The sequence below is a fragment of the Scyliorhinus canicula genome, chromosome 7 (assembly GCF_902713615.1).
Source record: "Scyliorhinus canicula chromosome 7, sScyCan1.1, whole genome shotgun sequence".
Taxonomy (NCBI): domain Eukaryota; kingdom Metazoa; phylum Chordata; class Chondrichthyes; order Carcharhiniformes; family Scyliorhinidae; genus Scyliorhinus; species Scyliorhinus canicula.
In genome coordinates, this window is record NC_052152.1 from 40745232 (window position 1) to 40760959 (window position 15728).

General features: G+C 44.3%; 1 protein-coding gene across 5 annotated transcripts in view; it reads right to left on the bottom strand.

Moving 5' to 3' along the window:
• cblb (Cbl proto-oncogene B, E3 ubiquitin protein ligase) overlaps positions 1-15728 on the bottom strand; it is a 238651-nt gene that overhangs the window by 117152 nt on the left and 105771 nt on the right. For all 5 annotated transcript variants that reach the window (XM_038801840.1, XM_038801836.1, XM_038801837.1 and 2 more), the window contains exon 2: positions 15077-15223. In XM_038801840.1, coding sequence (XP_038657768.1) covers positions 15077-15223 — 147 coding nt within the window. The remainder of the gene's footprint in view (positions 1-15076; positions 15224-15728) is intronic.

The following is a 15728-nucleotide window of genomic DNA, read 5'->3' on the forward strand; positions in this document are numbered from 1 at the left end:
TTTCTTTTGTGTGCCATGGTAGCAGGTTTATTTTAAACACCAGCTTGGCCTTTCAGTCCGCACCTCCTGGAATGATTACATTGGCGACGAGGATCTGAGCAGCCTTTCCAAAACTCCCTAATGACAAATCTTGTAAGAATCAAAACAAAAAGAAAAACCCGGAGAAGCCTCGTTTGGGAAACTCGAGCCTTATGATGTGGACTTGGGAGGACTAGATCCAGTACGCCAAACCCATGCGCTACTTCTACAATGCCATAGAAAGGGATGACATACATAAATTAATCCTTTTGACAACATGCACGGCCCTGACATTCAGCATTGTTAAGAATTAGCCCCCAACACAAAATGTTCAACAAGCTTGTGGATCTAGTAAAAAAATCATTACAACCCAAAGCAGTCAGTAATTTTCCAGCGTTCCCAATTCAACACGGCTGAGAGGTTCCAGTGACAGAATTACTGGTTAACTCAAGGAAGCTGACCGAATACTGCAGATTTGGCCCATCACTGATCAAGATACTCTGCTACCGACTAATGTGCGGAATCAATAACAATGCGATACAAAAATTGCTGGCAGAACCCACCCTGGACCTCAAAAGGGCTACAGAATTATCACCATCCTTGGAATGAGCTGACAAAGGACCCAAGAACTCCAAGGGGGAATGGATAGTAGCATTCTCAGGCTGGGAGTGGGGTGGGGGGGGGGGGGGGGGGGGGGGGGGGGGGAGTTTCTGTACCCACAGCATAATGGGATGGCAACCGTGCACCCGCTGCCACCGCCTCAGCACCAGAGATGAGCCTAGTCTGTGACCCTTTGGCACTCAACAAGGAAGTGACGATGCCCAATCCACTTCATGCCCCCTGATCCGGCTCCACTTGCCGCCGACCCATGGTCTTGTGCCAAATGATGCAATTGCCGCGAATGAGGGGGAGAATTCGGATTTGAGGGGGGAGGGATGTGGTTACCCTCACGAGGATCATGGCAGATCGCTGATTGATCTCCCCATGGCTTCATAGAATACGAGTTCCTGTGGTGAGATGAGTTAGGGTTCGATAGCAGGACCTTCAAATGTAGCTCCCAGACCTGAACTGGCAGTTCCCGATAGTCCTGTCCGAAGATATTTGTTTAGTGTAGCCTTTCACTCTGCGCCTCCTGGAAGTATTACACTGTGGGCCCTGTGACTCCGATATTTTGGCTCCATGGCTGTTCTTCAATTGAATTTCTCAGTGAAGGTGCACCCGACATGGCAGTAGTCAGCACAGCATGCAGAGATCAGCCAAACAGCACAATCTCTTCCTAAATTAAGGTCCACTCAGACTACTGGTTGAAAACAGCGATTCAACATCCCTCTCACCAATCCGAAGCTCCCCCGCCACACAGCCCCACACACTCTAATGATCAACTGCAGGGCAACTCTGGGACACGACTCCTGATTTGAACTGCTCATCCTTTAATAATCAAGGTTTCCATTTGGGGACATGTTTTTATGAACTGACACTCATCTAGAAATATTACTTGCCCGGGCCACAGTACCTCATCCAGGTACTGTTCCCGGAAAACCAAGTCACCCTATATTAAAGTCTATAATTCCAGATCTTGTTTTCCCTCCCAAAAAACATCACCTCACACTTAAAGTTTTGAGAATCTGTCAATGCCTTTTGCCAGACTACCAACGTTTCTACCAATGGCGAATTCCAAGCTTCATACAATGTACCCAAGTCCGAATCCTATAGAAAACAAAAGCGGATTCATCACCTTTTACAGTCCATATAATACTCATTTGGCTGAATCTTTGGTCTTCTGTCTACTTTCCATTCATGCCATTGGGGTTTATTTTGTACCATGTCTATTTTTTTTTCTAACAACCTTCTCCAAGGCACCTTATAAAATGTGTCATTTATAAATTCACATGAACTGAGACATCCAGTGGAGGTAAGCAGGCGGAGGTCGCACATAATAGCTCCCGCCAGAGTCTTGTTTATTTTTTATTTTAGTTGACAAATTAACAGTACTTTATGAGAAGATGTCGAAAGTCATGAAAAATAATGTTGGAAAGAAGGGTACAAGTGGTAGCCCTTTATCAGAGACGGAGAAGGTTTGAAGCTCATTGGGAGCAAAGATGGCGGAAGTGGCCTCGTCGGGTGGGGCTGCGCCCATCACAGTAGATACGCTAACGGAGGTAATGGCAATCAAGTTTGAGACACAATTCGGCAAGCACTTTGAGAGGCAAGGGAGGAAGATATTGCAGACCTTCAAAAGGTCTCTGAAGGACGTGCTGGGCCCCATAACAGAGTTTGGGAAAGGCTTCACAAGTGGTGCAGGAGTGTGGAGAGGTGCTGAATGGAGTGGACGAAACCTTGTCGCAACGCAGTGACCAAATAGGGCAGCCAGGTGGCATAGTGGTTCGCATTGTTGCTTCACAGCACCAGGGACCCGGGTTAGAGTCCCTGTTTGAGTCACTGTCTGTAGGGAGTTTGCACGTTCTCCCCATGTCTGTGGGGGTTTCCTCCGGGTGCTCCGGTTTCCACCCACAAGTCCCGAAAGACGTGCTGTTAGCTGAATTGGACATTCTGAATTCGCCCTCAGTGTAACCGAACAGGCGCGGAGTGTGGTGACTAGGGGATTTTCACAGTAACTTCATTGCAGTGTTAATGTAAGCCTGCTTGTGACACTAATGAAGATTATTATTAAATAACCTCACTGGAAGTTGAACTGTTGAGGGAGGGCCCTGGGGGGAGGGGTGATGGGGGAGAGAAGAAGAGGAACAGATATCCTCTCCTAAGCTGGATAGGGGCCACCAAATATCCCAGTTGAAGTCATGGGAGAATGAGCCACTAGGGTGGCGATAGTGTGTTTTTCCAGTTACTGGACGAAGGACCAGGTCCTGAAATGGGCCAAATAAAACTGGGATGTGAGGTAGTAGCATTCAGATATATCAGGATGTCGGGGAATGTCTCCTTGCCAGGAAACGTGTAGCCTCAATAAGGCGAAGTTGGCTTTGTACAAGTGCAGTGCATGTTTTGGTGTGGTGTACCCAGCGAGATTGAGTCATGCACAATTCAAAGGATCACTTTGTCGAGACAGCGGAGGAGGCAGAGGCTTTCGTCCATAACAAGGACTTGGACTAAATTGAATGGATTTGAATGGGACGTTAATGAGTGTTGATGGGGCGGGACTGTTTGGGGATATTTTAATAATTTTGTATATATGTTTGGTTATCTGGGATTGAATTTTTTTTTTATTTTTGATTTGGTTTATTATTGTCACATGTATTGGTATACAGTGAAAAGTATTGTTTCTTGCATGCTGTACAAACAATGCATACTGTACATAGGGAAGGAAGGAGAGACTTCAGAATATAATGTTATAGCAAGGTGTAGAGCAAGGGTTAACTTAATACAAGGTAGGTCCATTCAAAAGTCTGATGGCAGTAGGGAAGAAGCTGTTCTTGAGTCGGTTATTACATGACCTCAACTTTGGTATATTTTTCCTGGCGGAAGAAGGTGGAAGAGAGTATGTCCGGGGTGCGTGGGGTCCTTAATTATTGTTCTGCATTGGAGTATATATCTTGTTGGGGAAGGCCAAAGAAGTTAGGGGGTGGGAGATTCTGTCTCTTTTCTTTGTTCTTTAGGTGTGGGCCTTGGTGGGGGGCTACGGCACTAGGAGTTAGAGCTTAGCTAGTGACCAGGCGTGAGGTGGGTGGTGGGAGGGGTGCTGCAACCTGTTGGGACAGGTTTCGATGAGCGTAGGTGGTGTGCTTAGTGAAGGGAGGGGTGATGGTAAGGAAAGAGCATTGTTTGATGGGAGGTAGTTGGCAGCTTTCTGGGTTGGAGGTGATAAGAAGGTAGAATGCTGACGGTTACCAGGGAGACTTGAATTGTGGCTTGAATCTGAAACTAGGTCAGTCTAAGCCGAAGTCATTGACCCCCTCCAAGTTAGCAAAGATGCTGTTGCCGTTTATGGGGAAGGGGGCCGGATATGTAGCGGTTTATGCATCCTGGGGGTAAGAAACTTTCATTTTCCTCCCCAGTACATAAAGTATATTCAAGAAATGTTTTTTTATGATGGGACTGTCTCTTCTGCCTGAGGTGAGGATAACGGAGTACTTCGCAATAGTCATCTCAGACCATGCTCCATATCTGGTAGATTTGGTGTTAGAAATAGGTCTGGTTCAGCACCCAGCATGGAGGCTAGATTTTCCTTTAATAATAATCTTTATTGTCACAAGTAGGTTTACATTAACACTGCAATGAAGTTACTGTGTAAAGGGGTTATTAGCAGACTTGGGGTTCTGTGGTAGGATATAGAAGGCGATAGATGAGTATGTGGGGTTCAGTGGGAATGGGTCGGTCTCACCGTCGGTTCTGTGGGAGGCCCTGAAAACAGTGATTAGAGGGGAGATAATCTCACTCAAAACGCATATGGATAGGGAGGCAAGAGAGGGACGCCGAAAGTTGGTGGATGACATCTTAGACGTAGGCTGCAGGCCCAACCCCAGAGCTCTTGGCTAACGGGAAGAAGCTGCAGATGCAGTTTGATCTGTCATCTACAGACAAGGCGGTGTGCCAGTTGCGGAGCTTGAGGGGCATTATGTATAAGTATGGGGAGAAGGCTAGTCGTCTCTTGGCTTGCCAGTTGAGGTGGCAGGTGGCCACCTGACAGATTATCCAGGTCAGAGACTCGGGTGTCCGTGACACTGATGCAAGCATCAATTGCACTTCTTTGAAAAAAGGATAAGGATCCCGTGGAATGTAGGTCGTGGGAGAAGATCAGACTGGTTTTGTTAAAGGCTGGCAATCTAACGTGCGGCAATTCGAAATGTAATGCTTTCCCCATCCGAGGGGTCGGATCCAGAAGTAATCCCGCATTCGATGCAGAGAAGGCATTAGATAGGATAGAATGGGGGTATCCTTTTGCAGTCTTTGAGAAACATAGAAAATAGGAGCAGGAGGCAATCATTCAGCCTTTCGGCCTGCTCAGCAATTCATTATCATACCTGATCATTCAACTCAATAGCCTAATCCCGCTTTCCCCCACATCCTTGGATTCCCTTTGCCGTAAGTGTTATATTTAACTGCTTCTTGAAAACATACACTGTTTTGGTCTCAATTGCTTTCTGTGGCAGTGAATTCCACAGGCTCACAATTCTCTGGGTGAAGAAATTTCTCCTCATCTCAGTCATACATGATCTACCCCGTATCCTCAGACCGTGACCCCTGGTTCTGGACACACTTACCATGGGGAACATCCTTCCTGCATCTACCCTGTCTATTCCTGTTAGAAATTTATAGGTTTCTATGAGATCTATGAGACGAGTCTGGGTTGGGGCCTAAGTTTGTGTCTTGGATATAATTGTTGCACAAGACTCCAACAGCTAGTGTCCGCACCAACAAAATGAGTTTGGGGCATTTCCAATTAAATAGGGGAACAAGGCAGGGGTGCCCTATGTCCCCCCTCTTGTTTGCGTTGGTGATAGAGCCTTTGGCCATCACCTTGAAGGCTTCAGATAAGTGGAAGGGGATAGTAAGGGGAGTGGTGGAGCATAGGGTGTCCCTGTACGTTGATCTCCTACTTGATGTGACAGACCCAATCCCCACCATTGGTGATAACATGGAGCTGCTGAGGCACTGCGGCTCTTTTTCAGAGTACAAGATAAACTTGGAAAAATGTCAGTGCTTTCCAATAAATCCCCCAGGGAGGAGAGTTATCTAGGGATGCTACCTTTTCGGATGGCTGGTTTCAGCTTTAGGCACCTGGGGTTCAAGTAGCCCGGGATTCGCCTCTTCTCCCAAAACTGAACTATACGAGCTTGGTGGGTAGGATAAGGGCCGTTCTGCAAAGGTGGGATAATCTTCCCCTGTCCTTAGCTGGCAGGGTTCAGTCAGTCAAGATGAATATTTTGCCAAGAGTTTAATTTTTGTTCCAGCCTCTGATATGTGCAAATCATCTGTTCGAGCCTGCGAGATTGGATGCCACTTTCGGGGGATTGGGAGGAGAAGGGTTTGGAGAGAATGGGTGATCTTTTCCTGGAGGGGTAGTTTGCCAGTTTGGAAGAACTGTCGGAGAAGTTTGGTCACTCGCAACCTGACTTATTCAGATATTTACAAGTTCACAACTTTGCAAAACAGATTTTCTCGACATTCCCGTGGTGCCACAAACCTCTCCAATGGAAGGGGTTCTTTCGTTTGCAGGGTCGGTGTTTCGAGATAGATTATATCGGAGGATTTAGTGTCGGAGGAGAGGGTTACGGCCCGGTGGGAAGAGGAATTAGTGCCCATTTTGCATGACGAGGTGTGGAGCGAGGTCATGTATCTGCAGCAGGCAGATTGGTGAGGATGAGGTCAAGTATGTTTATCCCTCTTGTTTGTTCCCTCACCACCTGCTGCAGTCCCAGTCTAGCAGCTATGCCCTTTAGGGCCCAGCGAGCTCAGTCTGTGGTGAGCCAAGTCACTCTTAGTGATGGACACTGAAGTCCCCCACCCAGAGCATATTGCCCTTGCCACCCGCAGTGCTTCCTCCAAGTGGTGTTCAACATGGAGGAGTACTGTTTCATCAACTGATGGTGGCCGGTACATGGTAATCATCAGCTGATGCTGGCCGGTACATGGTAATCAACAGGAAGTTTTCTTATCCGTGCTTAACCTGAAGCCATGAGACTTCACAGATCCAGAGTCGATGTTGGGACAACACCCCAGGGCAACTTCCTCCCGACTGTATACCACTGTGCCGCCACCTCTGCTAGGTCTGTCCTGCCAGAGAGAGAGGACATATCCAGGAATACTGATAGCGATGTCTTAAACATTGTCTGTAAGGTATGATTCTGTATACCCCCATATGCTAATAAGGAGGAAAGTGGATTGGGTTGGACATGGAGGGATTTTGTATTAGGGCTACAGTTTGTAGGTGGTGGCTACTTGGAAAACAAAGCCAACTTTCACATTTCTGGTTCATTTCTATTTAAGGGACAGTTGTGACACTGTTGCTTCACAGCGCCAGGGTCCCGGGTTCAATACCCACTTGGGTCACTGTCTGTGCGGAATCTGCACGTTCTCCTCGTGTCTGCGAGGGTTTCCTCTGGGTGCTTCTGTTTCCTCCCACAAGTCCCGAAAAATGTGCTTGTTAGGTGAATTGGTCATTCAGAATTTTCCCTCATTGTACCCAAACAGGCGCCGGAGTGTGGGGACTAGGGGATTTTCACAGTAACGTCATTGCAGTGTTAATGTAAGCCTATTTGTGACACTAATAAAGATTATTATGTGGGCATTTTTCATCTTTCAAAGTTTCATTGCCTATTCTATAGAATCCCTTAGTGTTCGTCCCATCGCGTCTGCGCTGACCCTCTGGAAGAGCACCCCACCCTATTCCCACAACTCCAGATAATCTACACATCTTTGGACTGTGGGAGGAAACCAGAGAACACGGAGGAAACCCACACATTCGGGGAGAACATGCAAACTCCACAATCACCCACGCCTAGAATCGAACCAGAGTCCAAAGCACTGTGAGGCTGCAGTGCTAACCATTGTGCCATGTATTTGGTTTTTTTTTGCAAAGGGAATCGTTGATTTATTTGCATGGGCAATTAACATTTTAATAACAAGACACAAGAACGTGATGTGCTTTTGGATTGCAGGTGGTGTAGTTAATCGGAGGGGCCAGCTCTGTCAGTTGCTACTGGAACAGCAAGCTGGACAGACATTGTTCAGTTTGCTTTAAAGGACTCTCTCGATAAAAGGCTTTGCACCAATATAAGCAAATGGAAAGCTTTGCTGTTGACTTTATCCACGAGTGGTATTCAAGAGATTTGGCTTGTTGAAATTGAATATAGATATCTATATAGAGGCAGAGTTAGAAAACAAGTAAAATGTTGTAACTGTTAAACGTAAACTATTTGTTTGTTGCTAATGTGCTTAATTCTGGGTTTAAATTGAAGTTTGTTTTACCATAAAAGCCATCTGCTGATCAGTGTTTTTGCTCCTGCGGCACAGTAACTATTTCCACACAATTTTCCCAAAAAAAATTTGGTTTCTGGTCCGGACCCCATAATAGTACACTTCAAAAGCATTTCACTGGCTAAGCTGCATTTTGGGAAATCCTGAGCTCATGAAGGGCACTGTGTTATGAAAGTCCGCCTGGTCTTTTCTTTCAAACAAAACTCTAAGCATTACTGAACTACAGCTACTCAAAGGAGCACAAAGTTTACCTCAGACTAGCCACAAATATGAGTCCATCACAATTCGCATATTTCTTCATTGTGCTGCTACATTGGGGGTTGGGACACGACAAGTGATGGAGAAGGGAAATTAAAATTCTTTTCAGTTTAGACTGAACTATATTACTGATAATCCACTAACCAGAATATATTTTAGAAGCTTCTTCTTTATCTGACAAATGAGAAAAATAAAGGTTCAGATGATTTGCAATTCCCATTCTGCCAAAAGGAAACGCTTAGAGGGCAGCAGGATACATCCTAAAATTGCCAGCTTTAACCAAATTAGCTTGCCAGATATACTGACCAATTTTCTAAATCACAAAAAGGTTGAAAATGCCCTGAAGGAGAAACTTGGAAAGTAGATTCCAAGATTTACAGGGGAAATTATAAACTGAAGGAAACATATCACGACAGCCTCTGGCAAGCCTGTCTGGCTAAAATGGTAAACCATTTTCCAAGATGAACAAATTTAAGTCAATTAGCAATTGCGCTAAACAGACTGGAATCTCCTTAAAGAATTGGTCTTGAAAGTCCAATTGAAGTCATTGAAGAAATGAAGTGCATTATCTAGAAGCAGAACAACCTCACATCACCAATTTCCATTACTACCAGCTGGTGATGTATTGTGCAGCTTTAACTACATCTGATCCAGAGGAAATTAAATGAACCATGTGTGGAATAAAACTACAGCACCTAAACAATTCCAGTATTGATCAAACACATGCCGAACAGCAATTATTTCCTACATCCTATCTAGCATCTGTGTACAGTACCATTAGCACAAGGACAGCAACAATGACCTCAGGCAATTAGAGATGGGCAAGAAATGTTGTTCAGCCAAGAAAAAATGATTATCAAGTCCCTTTTCAGTCTAATTAGCTACATCTCTATCGGCAAGTATAAAGATTTTGTAATCCTATCATCCTCTGCTTGCTATGTAAATACACCCAATCATTCCTTCCACCAAAATGAATTAGATTTGGCCTTTTTGTAAAAGGTAAAAGCCATAATTAATAGTGAATGTACTACTGTGTCTTAATTATCTGCAAGCAGTGGGGTGGGGGAGGGACGAGAGGGGTAAAGGGGGTTGGACAGGAAGAGAAAAACAAAGAGAAGTTGGCCAATCAACCCATGTCTTCTGCTGAATTTTTTCAAACTGTGACATATCTGCTTTCTTTTATGCTTCAATGTTCAGTATTTTTTCAAGCAACAATTGAGTGCTCTGAATATAGCCACAAGCAGATAGGGCAGGAAAGGAGGAGATTGAATTTATATGCGAACAATGAAGAAATGGATATAATCTAGATTATATATCAAGTTAAACAGCAGGAGGGCTTTTGAATTCCATTTCAAACAATGCTGGTCTGCTGTAAGTTCTAAATTGGTCTACTTATAGATACAATTTTAAATCTGTCAAAATAATGATCTTCATTTATTGTGCAGTGATGCCCAAACTGTACATTTAGAGTGCTTGCAGATATTTAAATAAACAAACACGTACACTATGCAGCAATACCACATGGATACACTTTGTGCAGCTCAGCCACAACATAATAATGGTCATTTGTTTCCAATTTGCAAGCTAATTAAAAATGAACAAAAAGCTAAACCAATCAGAATATTCAAAAAGCAAACAGAATAATTCACTCCATCCACAGATTTTGAAATTAAAAATTAACAAATTAGAAATGTGCTCTACTAAACGAGGCTCATGTTATGTAATCACCACGTGGGAGCACACCATATCATCAACCTATAGCAGGCATTGCCCCAACAGCTGCAAATTTAGTGATGCTACAGCACAGGGCTATATGCACACTAGAAGACAGAAACGGTATTCTATGGACAGAGCAAAGCAGTCCTACAATTAATGGATCAAATCAAAATTCTGCCACATCCAGTCGTGAATGCTGATGGACAATTAAAGCACTAACAGGAGGGAGAGGCAGTTCCACAAACATTCTCACCCTCAATGATGCTGCAGCCAAACATGCCAGAGCAAAAGAGAAGACTGAAGAATTTGCAATCATCTCATCCAGAAGTGCCCAATGGATGATGCATCTCTGTCACCTCCAGAGGTTTGCACCTTTGCAACAAATACATTCTGCATGATAGCAATAACATCTGAGCTCACTGGATAGAGCAAAGACTGTGAACCTCTTGACAACATTACAGCTATAGTGCTGAAGGCTTGCACTCCAGAATTTGCCACGTCCCCAAGTCAACCTATTCCAGGTCAGCTGCCATACGGGCGTCTACCAGGCAATGTGAAATTTTCCCAAGTGCATCCTATCCACAAAAAGGACAAATCCAATCCAGTCAATTATCACTCCAGCAGCAAAATATCAGCAGCAAGTTGTTCGCCAACGCCTGGTTTGATTCTACTAGCACTCAGTTCCAGACTGTATTGCAGCATTGGTCCAAACATGGAAAAAAAGAGCTAATACCAAAAGTAAGATGAGACTGCTCTTGTTATTAGGGTAGCACTGACGGAGTGTGGTGCTTCAGCAAAATTAAGTCAATGGAAATCACTGAAAACTCTCCACTAGCTGGAGTCATAGCTAGTTTCAAAGAGGACAGTTATGGTTGTTGGGGGGGCCAATCATTTCAACCCCAGGACATTGTTCTGGAAGTTCAACAGGGCAGTGATATAGGTCTAACCATCTTCAGTTGCTAACATCAATGACAGTCCCTCCATCAGAAGGTCAAAAGTAGAGGTGTTGATTAATGATTGCATTGCCCAGTTCCATTGGCTGTTCCTCAGTGAATGAAGCAAACCTGCCCGCACACAGCTATACCTGGACAGCTTACAGGCTTATGCTGTTCAATGGAACGTAACATTTGTGCCACACAAGTGCCAGGCAAAGACTGTCTAGTCACTAGTTGATGTAACTAGTGGGTCGATGAAGGGAAGCCAGTAGAGGTAGTATGCTTGGATGTCCAAGGCATTTGATAAGGTAACGGTTAAAATGCATAACGGATGCAGTCTCAGGAGAAGGGGTTGATCTTTTATGACTGAGATGAGGAGAAATTCCTTCACTCAAAAGATGTGAATCTTTGGAATTCTTTACCGCCGAGGACTGTGGATGCTACATCATTGTATATTCAAGACTAGGGAACAGACAGATTTAATATCTCAGGCAAAGATGAGAAACGAGAAGCGGGCAGAAAAAGGGAGTGAGGCAGATCGGTCATGTTCAACTACACAATGGGCTCAAGGAGCTGCAAGGTCTGCTTGTGCTGCTATTTCTTATGTTCTAATCTCCAGCAATAGAGAGTCTATCCATCTCCTCTTCACATTTGACGGAATTATCCTTGGTAAATCCTTGACCATCGCCATTCGTCACAACATAAAATGGAAAAGCCGCATATTATAACCACAAGAGAATGTCAGAGGTGGGCATTCTGCAGCGAGATAACTCAACTCGAGATTTCCAAATCCTTTTCACCATTTACATGGCAAAAGTCAAGAGTATGATGGAATACTCTCCAGCTCCAGCAACACTCAAGATTCCTGATGCAATCAGGACAAAGCATCCTCCTTTATTGGCACTATCTACACACATCCACCAATGGTGTAATATGGCTACAGTGTGTACTATATTCAAAATGCACTGCTGCAACTTGCCAAGGTTTCTTCCCCAGCACTTGACGAACCTGCAACCTCTACTACCCAAGAGGACATGGGCAACAAAGGTATGAGAACACAACCGCCTGCAAGTTCTGAAAGTCATAACTAATTTGAAAATATATCACCATTTCTTCATCATCGCTTGGTCAAAACCCTGAAACTCCCTTTCCACCAACAGCACTATGGGAACACCAAAATCATACAGATGAACAGTGGTTCGAGAAGGCTCACCACCACCATCTAAGGGCCATCAGGGTTGGCCAATAAATGATGGTCTTGCCAGCAGCACTCACATCGAATGAGCAAATAAAAAAATTTGAGTTAGCGGGTCAATAATAATGGATAATTAACAGCGAAAATGCTTCAAAATTAATAATGGAAGCTGTATTTGAATTGGGGCGATATATTTATCTATAGCACACAGTAGCCATGGTTGCATCTTATCTGCAAATCTGCTGCTGTCACGAAGAAGCAACCAAACTATGAAATGCTGCAAAGGTCAAACCAGAGAAGATAATCTAAATGTACTGGAGAAAATCTAGAACTATGAGCAGAATGTTCACACAGTATAGCACTGCTGCCTCACAATGCCTGGGACCCGGGTTCAATGCAGACCTTGGGTGGCTTTCTCCCAGTGTCTGTGTGGGTTTGCTCCGGGTGCTCTGGTTTCCTCCTCCAGTCCAAAGATGTTCAGATTAGGTGAATCGGCCATGTTAAACTGTCCCTTGGTGTCCAAAGGTTAGGTGGGTTACAGGGATAGGCTGGGAGAGTGGGTCTAGGTAGGGTGCTCTTTCGGAGGGTCGGTGCATACTTGATGGGCCGAATGGCCTCTTTCTGCTCTGTAGAGATTCTATGATTCTAAATAACAGCAGATATTTACTGTACCAGTAGTCACATAAAAAGCAGCAACAAAAGCACGCCACCTCTGTTTAAAACTGCAAGATAATGTAAAGGAGTTGGTCAAGGAGTTGACATCAAAAAGGAGGAGGTGGCATTAGGTATTGGGTGTTTTAAAAGATATTAATGTAGATAAGTCTCTAGGCCTGATGGGATTTACCCCAGAATCATGAGGGAAGCAAGGGAGGAAATTGCTGGGGCCTTGACTGATACCTTTGTATCCTCATTGGTTACAGGTAAGGTCCCAGAGGACTGGAGAATAGCTGATGTGGTACCGCTGTTTAAGAAAGACAGCAGGGATACTCCAGGAAACTATAGGCCGGTGAGCCTCCTGTCGCTAGTAGGTAAATTATTAGAGAGAATTCTCCGGGCAGGATTTATACCCATTTGGAAACTATTAGTGATAGACAGCATGATTTTGCGAAGGGGAGGTTATGCCTCACGAACTTCAGTAAAGTTTTTGACAAGGCGCCTCAAGGCAGCCTGATACAAAAGGTGAAGTCACACGATTTCAGAGGTGAGGTGGCAAGATGGATACAGAACTGGCTCAGTCACAGAAGGCAAAGGGTAGCAGTAGAAGGGTGTTTCTCTGAATGGAAAGTTGTGACTAGTGATGTTCTGTAGGGATCGGTGCTGGGGCCTCTGTTGTTTGTAGCATACATAAACGATTTGGAGGAAAATGTAGCTGGTCAGATTAAGTTCGCAGATGACACCAAGGTTGGTGGAGTGGCAGATAGATAGGTTGGAGGATGGTTAGAGGATACAGATAGATAGGTTGGAGACTTGGGCAGAGAAATGACAAATGGGATTTAATCTAGACAAATGTGAGGTAATGCATTTCGGTAGGTCTAACAGAGGGGAATTAAACAGTAAATGGTAAAACTTTTAGGAATGTAGAATGTCAGAGAGATCTGGGCATACAAGTACACAGATCTTTGAAAGTGGCAACACAAGAAGTCAAGAAAGCACATGGAATGCTTACCTTCATTGGACGGGGCATAGAGTATAAAAATTGGCAAGTCATGCTATAGTTGTATAGAACCTTGGTGAGGCAGACTTGGAATATTGCGCACAATCTGGTTGCCACACTACCAGAAGGATGTGGAGGCTTTCGAGAGTGCAGAGGAGGTTTACCAGGATGTTGCCTGGTCTGTAGGGTGTTAGCTATGCGGGGAGGCTGAATGGGCTCCGACTGTTTTCATTGGGACGATGGAGGTTGAAGGGCCACCTAATAATTATAATAACCTTTATTGTCACAATTAGGCTTACATTAACACTGCAATGAAGTTGCTGTGAAAATCCCCCAGTCATCACATTCCGATGCCTGTTCGGGCACACAGAGGGAGAATTCAGAACGTCCAAATTACCTCACAGCACATCTTTCGGGACTTGTGGGAGGAAACCGGAGCACCTGAAGGAAACCCACGCAGACACAGGGAGAACGTGCAGACTCCTCCCAGACAGTGACCCAAGGCGGGAATCAAACCTGGGACCCTAAATCTGTGAAGCAACAGGGCTAACCACTGTGCTATTGCGCCGTCCATGATCGAGGTCTACGCGATTATGAGAGACATAAATAGAGTGGATGGGCAGGCACTTTTTCCCAGGGTGGAGGGGTCAGTCACTAGGGGGCATAGGTTTAAGGTCATGAGGCAAACTTTAGAGGAGATGTGCGATGCAGGTTTTTTTTCACCAGGGTGGTGAGTGCCTGGAATGTGCTCCAGGGGTGGTTTTGGAAGCATATACATTAACGGTATTCAAAAAGCATCTCGAAAAATACATGGTTAGGATGGTTATAGAGGAATACGGCACTTGGAAGTGCTGAGGGTTTTGGCCAAGCTATCATGACCGGTGCAGGCTTGGAGTGCCAAAGGGCCTGTTCTTGTGCTGTATTGTTCTTTGTAATATCAGTTTCATGCAATTAATTCAGTATTAGGGACAATCATTAAAAATATTTAAACTCTCTCAGCAGAGTACAAGGTAAGAGGCAGACGGCCACCTCCAAGTCTGGTTGAGAACTTGGGCCATTTGAATAGTATGCAAAATTTGGTGCAAATTACCAGTCAAGTCTCACTCAAAGCAAGCATCAAGATAAATATTTTTTGAAAACTTGCTAGTTTGGAAAAGTTGCTGTTGAGGTTGAGGAGTGCACCAGGCTATGCTTAAACAAGGTGTGCTTGGTGGCAACACTGAAAAATAAAAATACTCCCCATCCCCACATTGACATCATTTGCCTTGATCAGCATTTTTCTTTAAAGACAATCTTTTTTTTAAAATCATACATTGCAGCATTTTCATAAGCTATCACTGTATAAAAATACTTCAAAATCATACTTACTTATCATCAAAAGCCCGTTTCCAAAATTCGGCAGCATCGGCCTTTGTGATGCGAAAATTGTCACCCTGAAATTGGCCTGATGGGAAGATGGCCTTGATTTCTGCCAGCATGTGACTAAAGATGAGAGACAGCTTTGTAAGGTTCCTCCTAGGGGGAAAAAAATGCATCAGATGTCAAGATAGTTCAATCGACCTCCAAACTACAAATCTATACACCATCCAGCACTTTGAAATTCAAAAAGAAAATCTCAACAAGAACAAAAAAAAGCTCTGCAATTTCAAATGTTGTGCGTTATCGAGGAAACACAGTTGGCACATTTAACAAGCTTGTGACGCAGTCACAGAGAGGTACAGTGAGCCACCAGCAAATCCTGCACACACTACGTGTAACAAAATCTTTCGGCCTGAATACGATCACAATGAAACACCACTCCGAATTCCCTATCTAATGTTACATTGACAAGTCATCAGTAAGTCTTGTTATCAGCACAAACACACTGGTTCACTTGTTTGAATAAAAGCTAAAATGGGGGATCATGCCCCTGATTAAGGCCACAGCTTAAAGTTCAAATTCCTGGATATTTAAAAATATAATCAAACACATCTGTGCACAAACATATTAACCCAGATAGACTCCCAGTTATGTCTTACTA